This window comes from Lolium perenne, chromosome 4 (assembly GCF_019359855.2).
Source record: "Lolium perenne isolate Kyuss_39 chromosome 4, Kyuss_2.0, whole genome shotgun sequence".
NCBI lineage: Eukaryota > Viridiplantae > Streptophyta > Magnoliopsida > Poales > Poaceae > Lolium > Lolium perenne.
Genome location: NC_067247.2, coordinates 338090688 through 338101706, shown reverse-complemented (window position 1 = coordinate 338101706; position 11019 = coordinate 338090688). Strand labels below are relative to the sequence as shown.

At 46.0% G+C, this 11019-nt stretch overlaps 2 protein-coding genes across 2 annotated transcripts; both read left to right on the top strand.

Moving 5' to 3' along the window:
- Positions 1-794: 794 nt before the first annotated feature.
- On the top strand, positions 795-1946 carry LOC127347917 (F-box protein At5g49610-like). The gene has a single exon (XM_051374051.1). The coding sequence runs from the start codon at positions 795-797 to the stop codon at positions 1944-1946; it is 1152 nt and encodes a 383-aa protein (XP_051230011.1).
- Positions 1947-4091: 2145 nt separating this feature from the next.
- LOC127347915 (F-box protein At5g49610-like) lies at positions 4092-5177 on the top strand. Its single transcript, XM_051374050.1, has one exon. The coding sequence runs from the start codon at positions 4092-4094 to the stop codon at positions 5175-5177; it is 1086 nt and encodes a 361-aa protein (XP_051230010.1).
- Positions 5178-11019: the final 5842 nt, after the last annotated feature.

The window sequence follows — 11019 nt, the reverse complement described above, 5'->3', positions numbered from 1 at the left end:
AAATTAGATGTGGTACAACAATTAATAACGAGATAGGTGAGAGTGATATCATAAGCACATACCGAAAACTAGAAATTTTAATATCAAATATATCATGTACATATATTTACATTGAGATTTTACAAAATATTAAATATAATGATACTACATCATGGTACTATGCATTGTACGGTGATATCATAAACTAGTATCATATACATGATACTAGTAACTACATGGTACTAGTAACAATACCTTACAGCCCCTTTATATGCGACCACAATCACCGCAACGCCTTCACTTTCACTTTCTCTTGCTAGCTATAGCTAGCCTGCCTCCTTGGTGGCATCGTGTGCAGAAGAATTAGGTACCTCTGCATTGCAACAACACTATCAAGATGAACACTCTATCAAGATGATAATCTTTTGTGGTACTCCCTCCGATCCAATTAGATCGACGCGGAGAATATGCACCTCTAGGTACGGTTGCAACCTAAAAAAAGGTACTAAGGTGGATTGCTTTTGTACACCATTTGTACGATTGGTGTATTCTTTTTTCTTTTTGAGATGGATCGGTGTATTCTTTTTGTAGTGTTATAAACGGGGAGCAAGAGAAAAATCGCAGGCATATTGAAACCTGGGCTAACACGAATTGGATTCCATCCGACCTATTCCAAGACGCACACGGACTCCAACCGGACTAGACAAGAGATCCGCCCAAATAAATTCGGCGAAACAGAAAGACCTGGCCCTCAGCCACCGCCACTACACGCACCTGCGCACCTCGTCTTCATCCTGCCCGGCGAGTCGGCGACCATGGCCCCTCTCCACCCCGGCCTCCCCGATGAGATCGCCATCTGGGAGATCCTCATCCGTCTGGATCCCAAAGCCCTCCTCCGCTGTCGGGCCGTCTGCCGGGGCTGGCTTCGCGCCACGTCCACCCGCGAATTTCTCGTCATCCACCACGGCCGCCAGCCCACACTCCCCCTTCTCGATGGCTACAACGGCGACGTCGACGACCGGACACTAGACATTATCCCCTTGGACCACCGGGCACGGCTCGTCGCCGCCGACCAGCTGCAACCTATCGCGCGACTCGACCACAGGCACCCCCTGCAATCATGCGACGGCCTCCTCCTCCTCTGCACCAACGGTACCGACATTAGCAACGGTGGTGCCGACATTAAGAGGCAGTACTCAATCTGCAACCCGGCAACTCGTCAGTATGCTCCTCTACGGCAGATTGCTGATTTCATAGTCGTAGCAATGTACCCTCACGGCCATACTGGCGAGTACCGACTACTGTTGTACCCGGGCAGGTTGATGAATGGTAATCTGGCTCCTGGCCTTCATGATGGCTTCTATGTCTTCACACTGGGCTCCTGCCAACCACCAAGGCACATCGGGTGGCCGGAGGCTAAGGAAGTGATGCTTGAAAGAAATGTGCTATTCCGTGGCAACCTGCATTGGTACATGGAAGTACTTGAGAGCAGCAAAGCGGGCATGATATTGGTGTTCGACACCATGGAAGAATCATTCACGGAGATGCGTGCTGCTCCGATTGATCGCGGCGACGCTGACCTGTTTGAAATGGATGGCATGCTCATCCTCGCCAAGTTTAACAATGCAGCGGAAGCCATTGATATCTGGGGCTTGCAGGACTACGAAAGGGAGATCTGGACCTGCAAGTGCCAAATTCGATTGCCCGCTGAAGATATCAGGGCGCAGTTTCAAGAAGTCCACCGTAATTGGGATGTACAGGTGACGTCTTCGGATGAAGCTGTGATCATCCTAGTCCTGTATGGCCTCTATAGGATACTTCAGATCGACATTGATGGCAAGTTGGTTGCCACTTTCCACCGCGAAGGCCTTTGTCGTGGTTTACTCCGTCTCAAACAATCTCTTGTTCCGCATACCTTCTTTCCTGCACTAGAGGGTTATGTTGTGAATAGTTTGCCTTTCATGTGAACTTGTAAAGGCTGCTTAGTGAGCTTCTTCTCCTCAACATCCAAGATGCTCGTATCCTCATGAGTTGTAGTATGTATAAATTGGACCCGCTATGGCCACACTGGCTTATTTCTTGGTGCTTATAAAGTTCACTGTTTCATAGTTTTGCATGAAATATGTGCTTGCCTGTTACTATCAGTTAACAATCTACCTGCCACATGTCTTTATTTCATACAGTCCATAGAACTTGCAAGTTAGCCTACGAAAGGGCGATTTAACCATAGTGTTTGAGGCTTTGAGCACAAGGCTGAAGCACCGAAAGAATCTTACAATTAGGTTCTTATCTTGATCAGTGGTGAATCAATCCTAGTAATCCCCTCACTTCAGTTAAAGACTAGAAGGCATCGCGTGTGTTGTTTTAATTTTGGCAGCACCACATTTTTGTTGTTGATTATCATTAGTGGATGTTTCAAATACCGTAGAACATTGATTTTTTTGCACTACTATAGTTCAGATGTTACCATAATAACGGACCAATGTAACCCTATTAGTAATTGCCAAACGCACAATGGTATGAAGGTAAAATCATTGCTTGTAACTACAAATTGGATTAAACCCCACAAGGACTTTGTTAGGGTATATGTATATGCTTCTTTTGCTGAGTACACCTTAATAGGTACTACAGGAGGAGTTATCCATGACAACAAAGGCCACTTCATCATTGCTTGTAACAACAAACTGGATCATGCGTTTGATGTGCTGTCAGCAGAATCACATGCGATGAAGTAAGGCCTCAAACTTGCTCAATCTATCGGATGCAATAGAATTAGTCTATATTCAAATTGCATGGAAGTGGTGGAGATGGCGAAGAATGGAGCGGTAAGTCATGGAAGTTCGAAGAATAAAAAACTTAACTGCCGATCTATCGGAATTCTGATCCTAGCGTTGCCGCCTAAGCGCCCGCATTGTACTTGCCCTTAGTCTGTAATCACTTCTACCATTTGAGAGAGTGGGGTGGGGCGGTAGCGGATGAACTGGACAAGCCCTGGATTTTGACATGATGTATACTGAAATTTGGCATGATATGTGCTAATATATCTCACTTTTGGACAACATCTAGAAACATAATTTTCATTTATCAAGACAAAAGATCGCGAATTAGAAGTATGTCTAGAAACATAATTTTCATTTATCAAGACAAAAGATCGCGAATTAGAAGTATGTTCAGAAGGGTGGGTGTACAAAACTATTTCCGTATATATAGAAGACACAAGATCACATTTTTGACACGCTACAAGTTCATATACGACACATTAAATGTGTTTTTCGCACTGCAGTTTCACATGCCGAAAAGTAAACAGAACTACAACTCAAAGGCACAATTTCTTCTTGTTGCGAGTGCTTTTTTTGCCGGGCTATGTTGCTGCCATGCCTCCAGTGTTCTTTGCTGGGCTATCAAGAGAAGCTGATCCCATTGCAGAAGCATCAGCATTTTTAGATCGTGGTGATTTTCTCAAACGTACTACATGTGCAAAGGACAGTGAGAAGAACGAACATAGTCATACCTTGCAGAACAAGCGACTACAGACAGGTCCAGGTTCCTGCTCTGGTTCTCCATATGCTTCTTCTCCAAATGCTGGGTCAACACAACAGACTCTTTGCAGATCCTTTGTATGCGACCACAACCACCACAACGCCTGCACTTTCTCTTGCTAGTTCTAGCTAGCCTGCCTCCTTCAGGGTGCCATCGTGTGCACAAAGAATTACGTAGCTCTGGATTGCAGCAACGCCTCTATCAAAATGGTAATCCTCTGTGGCACTCCCTCCAATTCAATTAGATTGACGCGGAGCATATGCACCGCTAGGTACAGTCCGCGTCTATTAATTCCGACTGGATGTAATATTAGACACTGAGCAGTGCAACCAAAAAAAGGTACTAAGGTGATTGATTTTGCACCTTTTGTACGATTGCCATAGAGCAGGCATATTGAAACCTGGGCTAACACGAATTGACTTCCATCCGACCTATGCGGCTATGCCAAGACGCACACAGACTCCAGACCGGACTAGACAAGAGATCGCCCAAATAAATTCCGGGTAACAGAAAGACCTGCCCACCGCGAGCAGAAGCACCTACGCCCCTCGTCTTCATCCTGCCCGGCGATCATGGCCCCTCCCCACCGTGGCCTCCCGGATGAGATCGCCATCTGGGAGATCCTCATCCGTCTGGACATCAAAGCCCTTCTCCGCTGTCGGGCCGTCTGCCGGGCTTGGCTTCGCGCCACGTCCACCCGCGAATTTCTCGTCGTCCACCACGGCTGCCAGCCCACGCTCCCCCTTCTCAGTCGCTTCGACGGCATCCCCTTAGACCACAAGACAGGGCTCGTCCCCGCCGACCAGCTGCAATCTATCGCTCGACTCGACGACATGCATCTCCTGCGATCATGTGACAGCCTACTCATCCTCTGCACCAACAACATGGACGATAGGCACTACGCAATCTGCAACCCGGCAACTCGTCAATATGCTCCCCTACGACAGATTGATGACTTCGAAGTCTCTGGAATGTACCTGCACCGCAGTACCGGCGAGTACCGATTACTGCTGTACCCGTGCCCGGCCAAGGTTAGGAATGCTGAGCTGCCACATGGCCTTCATGATGGCTGTCACGTCTTCACACTAGGCTCCTGCGAACCACCAAGGCACATCGGGTGGCCCGAGGCGAGGGAAGTGATGTTCGAAGCAAATATGCTATTCCATGGCAGCCTGCTTTGGTACATGGGACCTGAGAACATAAAAAAGGACATCATAAGGGTGTTCGACACCACGGCCGAATCATTCAGGCATATGCAAGCTCCGGTTCTTCCTGGACCTGGCGAGGCTAACCTGTTTGAAATGGATGGCATGCTCACCATGGCTAGCTGTAATTATGCAGCAGCAGTCATTGGTATCTGGGTCTTGCAGGACTACGAAAACGAGATCTGGACTCTCAAGTGCCAAATTCGATTGCCTGCTGAAGTTCCAACATTCGATGGTGATTGGGATGTGTTGGTGACGTGTTCGGATGAAGCTGTGCTGGTCCTAGTCGCGTTTGGCTATAAGATACTTCAGATCGACATTGATGGAAAATTGGTTGCCACTTTCCATGGCCGCCTTTCTGGCGAGCCACTCCGTCTCAAACAATCCCTTGTTCTGCATACCTTCTTTCCAGCACTAGAGGGTTATGTTGTGAATGATTTGCCTTTCATGTGAACTTTTGAAGGCTGCTTAGTGAGCTGGCTTCTTCTCAACATCCTAGATGTTCGTATCCTCATAGGTTGCAGCATGTATGAATTGGATGCGCTATGACCACACTACCTTATTCTTTTGATCCTTATAAGGTTCATTGTTTCATAGTTGCATGAAATATGCGCTTGCCTGTTACCAGTTAGAAAGCTACCTGCCTCATATGGTCCATAGAACTTGCAAGCTGGCCTACGAAAGGGCGATTAACCAATAATTAACCATAGTGTTTGAGGCTTTGAGCATAAGACTGAAGCATCCCAATTCAAAAGAATCTTACAATTAGATTAAGATCGCACCCCGGTTCTTGCAGTGGTCCATCAATCCTAGAAATCCCCTCACTTCAGCAAAACACTAGAAGGTGATCGCGCGCTTTGTCGCGCGCGACAAGTGGTCTTTGCTGCAAGCTAAACAATTTTAAAAAACGGTGGCAAAAGATTTGTCTCGTTCCATTAATTAAGTAGAAGAGTCTTGACAAGAAATAAACATAAAAACGTCACACAAAGGGACTATACTCTCCCGATATTACATTACTCAAGCACTTTGTCCCCGCGGTCACCCAAAGTCTTTGCCCCTGCTTTGATGTTGTTTAGAACGATTGATGTTGGGGCGGATTTATTACGGAAGACTTTTGCGTGTTGAATATAAATATATTACCTACTCTCTTTCCATCACTTTTGAAAGAGTTGGATAGTGCATCAATGTTTATCTACTCGTGCAATATTAAAAATAAATAAATAAAGATTTAACGGTTTGCACCGAACCTATGCTAAGGACTAAAATAGGCTAGACGTGAGGGGATTTGTATATAAAAATATTGCCTAGTTCCTTTCCATCAATTTGGACTTTAGGCAAAGTTGGCTAGTGCATCAATCTTTCATTACGTTTGGTTCGTTCCAGATTATTGAACTCATAAGCATGATGAGGGATGCCATTTCCTTCCTATTTGGAACTTTTTTGTCAGGGTTTGGATTCCCGGGTGTAAATTTATATGTAGGTGAGGGGTTTGCGACCACGATTCGATGGGGTAACAACCTCAGACACACAAGAGATATATAGGTTCAGGCCCCAACTTATAGCTCACCGGTAAAAATCCTACGTCATGGTGTTCTTTATGGGATTTTATGTGTGAGGTGTTGGTGGTGCCGACTTGTTGGGAAGTTGGCTGAGGCATGTTCTTCCTTGCTGGGTACGAACAATCTATGAACTAAGATGAAATAGGATGAACTCGTGGCCTCCTTATCTTCGAGGATGAGAGTGGATGTTTTTTAGCTTGCTTGCTCAATCCCCCTTGGTGTTTCTAGGGTTTGGCTTTGAGTTGCCTTGGTTGGGATGCCCCTCCCCCTGTGGTAGAGGGTCCTATTTATACTACGAGGGAGTGACGTCACTCGTGAAGGATAGGAGGCCACGTCCTCTACCATCCGGAGACCCATGGGTCCAGGTACGTGCCCCATGCTTTTGGATGGGATGGCTGTACTTCCGGTCGTCATGGTCGGGCACGCCTATGTGGTGTTGGCTCCATGGGAATGGAGAGTTACCTTTCCATACCCGATTGTACATGGCAAGATCGTTCATTAGTCTTGTCAAGATGACATAATGACGATCAGATCGTCACGTGGTCTTGGCGTGATATTCTTTTCTTGCTCCTCTTATTATTTTTTCCTTTCCTCCTTCGTGTCAGTGGTGAAGCGTGCACTTTCTTCCCGCGGGCTTCATAGAAGCCAATGATGAGCTTGTGGCACTGTGTTCTCTCCTGGTCTATTTGGAAGTCAGGGTACCCCTAATTAGGTTCTCCGTCAGTAGGCCCCAAAGCCACTATGTGGTTCGTAGATCCACCCAGGGGATATATTGCCTGCCATCTTCTTATTCTGGTTGCAGTTGCATGGGCCTACCGATCATTGGCGTCTTGAGCCAAGGAACTGGAGTTGATGTCCTTGCCCGTCATCCCCTTTGGTGGCTGCTTTGCCTATTCCTTGTGGGGCCCGTACTCTTTACGGAGAGATCAAAATACCCCATTGGTAATTGAGCCCAGGATTCGATCTCCTCATTTTTTTAACATCACCAGTATTTACTCCCCCTGGCAATCTGTAATTGGTGACTGGTGGAAATACATGTAATTATCTGATTGTCCATGCGTGGGTAGGCCCACCTTGGGGAGTCAATGCAGATGGATTATCTGCACCCTGATCTTCAGACCATCATCTCCTCACCTCCTCGTTCTTCTCCGGCGGTGGTGCTAACCTTCGATGCGGTTGGTGGTACTCAATTTGACCATGATGGATGTCCCGTTCCGTTCACCCCCTTACACTACGGGGGACAAGGAGATATCATGGCTATCTGCTAGGGATTTCTTCCTCCTCCGGTGGTGTTGGGGCGACGGGCTCTAAGTTCGAAGACTTCTCTGCCCATTTCTGGGAGAGGTCATCTTGTTTCGAGATTTCCTTGTACTCACTCCTCCGGCGAGTTTCTTCTCCCAGCAATTGCTGAGTTGGTATGAAATTTAGCCCCACCACCTTTCTCCCGAAGGTCTTTTGGTTATTGCATCCTTCGAAGCTTTTTATGAGGATTTTTTAAAGAATCTGGACGCACTTGGAACTTTTGCATTCTCTTTTGTCCAGAGAAGTGTCGGTGTATCAAGTGTGGTTGCACCCTAAACCATCTAGCTATGTGGTTGCACCAAGTGTCGGTGTATCGGCTACCCTCCATCTTCCGTCCTCGGCAACTGGCATACTCGACGTAACATCCCAAATTTCAAATGAATGATGAAGAAGAAATTTCACTTGTTCAAAAATGAGAACCAACAAAAACTTTTATTTGCATATAGTGCTATGATAGTGTTCATGCATTATTGTGTGACATTGCCATGATGATTGTTTGTGTGCTTATGCATAATGCTAAAACCCTAACCTTGATCAAGTAAAATCACAAAGTTAAGCAAAGAAGAAGAAAAGAAGAAAAATAGAAATTTGCAAAAACCCTCACATATGGCTTATGGCCATTTTTGAAAATACTTCTAGGCCAATTTGACTTGTGCCAATGGTTGAATAATGTTTCTAAACACTTAATAACACCTTTGGAATCAAAGAAACTCAAATCAAATCAAATTAGAATTCAAAATGAGCTCACATGAGATAACGGTCAAATCTGCCACTTATCTCATGATGCCCACTTTGAGCCCCTAGATTAAGAGTTTTCTAAACTAAAACCTCCCAACTCTTTGCACCTCATCCAAGACCCCATAAGGGTGAACAACTTTGGTCAAGACCATCCCTGCAAACTCCTTCTCAATTTATTTTTATCATCAAGCAAAGTAGGGACATCAACTCAGATTTAAGATTGTGCCCTTTTTGAATTTTTGCAAACCAACTCCATTTTGCACACCACCACCACCACCATTGTGTGCCAAACTTTATTTGAATCAGCTCCACCAAAAATCATTGCAAAATTCCAAAATTTGCTTCATGCGGCCATTTGGTCGAGCACCTTGTGTGCAATTTGCTGCCAACTCAATACATGCTTATATCCATTGGACCATTGCCCTAACCATCCATCCTATGTCAGCTTGAGTACTCTCAGCTACTCCTTCCACGACGCCAGGCCTGGAGACACACTGAAATGCACAAAATATTCACCATTCCAACCATGCCGTGCATGACATTTCACACACCATGCCACTCCTCTCTCCATCCTTTTCTAGCATGCACCCCCATGCCAGCAACCTTCCCCTCACTCTCCTGGACACGCCAGTGCTTGCCATCAACGAAGGAGAGCCTCACACGCACCAGCATGAGGATGCCCAGTGACACGCCAGGACGCGCACGAACATGCCTTGGACGCACTAGAGCGTGACGCTGCCCTGCAGACCCTGGCCACCACTCGCTCTCTCCGCACGCCAGCAGCTCTGCCACGACACCAGGAGACGCCAAGACACGCCCATTGGCCCACGGGAGCGCTGTAGCCAACACCACCGTCGATGACCTCCGCCGGTACCCGCGACAGACATGGCGATCGCCTGCCCTCGTCACTGCGTGGTTTCCCCCGCAATCAAGCCCTGCGTGACCGCACTGCCACCGCCAAACCGCCTGCGTCATCGCCCATCACGCCGCGCCCCTGTAGACGCGTCGTCATGGACGACCTGAGCCCCGCACCTCGGCCTCGCCCCGCCGCTATAAAAAGAGGCCTCCCCTCTCTCAAATCTTCACACCACCAGCATCCCCTCCCCTCAGAACCTCTCCTCGACCATCTCCACCGCCACATTAGCCACCGTAGCCCTCCAATTTCACCGCTGGAGCCCGTGGAGCCACCGCAGAAGGAGGAGAATATTGGTGCCACCTCCAGCGACGCCACCCGTACCAGGCGAGCCGCCGTCCTCGACAACATCGCCGCACACATCGCCGACCATCGCCGGAGCGCCGGTGAGCTCTCCTACCCCCTACCTGCGCCGCCCGTAAGCCCGCCTCTCGCCGGAGATGACGACGGCCGTGCGCCGTTCGATCCAATTCTAATCCAACGTCCCAGAGAGAAACTTACCGTTTCGCGGTTTAAGTGACGCTGACGCGTGGGACCCATCGTCAGACGGACCGCTCGTGCGAGACACGCAGTTGGGCCGGCCCAACTTCTTTCTCTTCTGGCATGTTTGCTTTCCCGCCTAAGCCCACGGATTCAAAATTCGAAATATTTGATTTAAATGAAATTCCTTGCAGATGCTATTTTAAAAATTAAATAGAATAAAATCTACCGAACCAAATTTGATAAATTTTATATATTTGGAAAGCTTATGAAATTATATAAATAACTACACTAGTCTCAACCCTAGATTCCTTGTAGGAACAATGTAGTAAAAATAACAAGGCAGGGCCTTTTCAAACTTCAAACATTTATTAAAAATTAACCATAAGTGATTTTGAGTTGATTCCTGTAACATCCCAAAAATTTCAAAACAAAACAAATGAATTTTCCTAGTTCCAAATTTTGGAACCAACAAAAACTTTTAGTAAATTAAGTTTGATACATAGTGATCTTGCTTAATTCTTGTGCTCTTGCCATGATTGCTTGTTAAAGTATTGTGAGATGATCTTAAACCCTAAACCTCACCTCTCTTTTCCCCACCCAAGTTAAAATAAAATAAAAGGAAATTAAAAAGAAAAAGGCATATGTGCCTATGACTATATTTATAAATCTTTACCCTAAGCTCTTCTACTTTGTTTAGAGGTTTGGAAAACCTTCATACACCTTACCTAGTACTTATCAAACCAAATCCAAAGTGAAACAAAAGAAAATAAAAAGAAACTAAAATACCATAGAGGCATATGAGAGTAAATAGCAAATTTGTGAATTTGAGAATCTTGACCCTAAGACATGTTGTGAATGTTGGATCACTCCTCTATACCATTTCAACACTCAACAACACCAATTGGGTCAAGCCAAGTCAAATTAAAAATCAAATACAACATATGCATAGAGGCATATGTGACACATCGCCATAATACCCAATTCTTGCCCTATGCCTTTAAACCTTGACCAAATGGTGTGAAACCATCTCTAAACCTAATCTAACCCTAAATGGACCCTAACCCAAGCCCAAGTAAAGCAAGGGAAACATTTTAGAAGAATAAGAAAAATTGACACATCACCTATTATGTGTTAGGGCCATTTTTGCAAATCTTTGAGCTAGACCTTTTGGAATGGTTTCAATGGTTTGGAAATGTTTCTAAACTAATAAGAATCACATTAGAGTCAAGAAAAATCAAATCAAAAAGAGAGAAATCAAATAGTGAGAAAATCCCATTTTCACTCACATACACACTTAGCC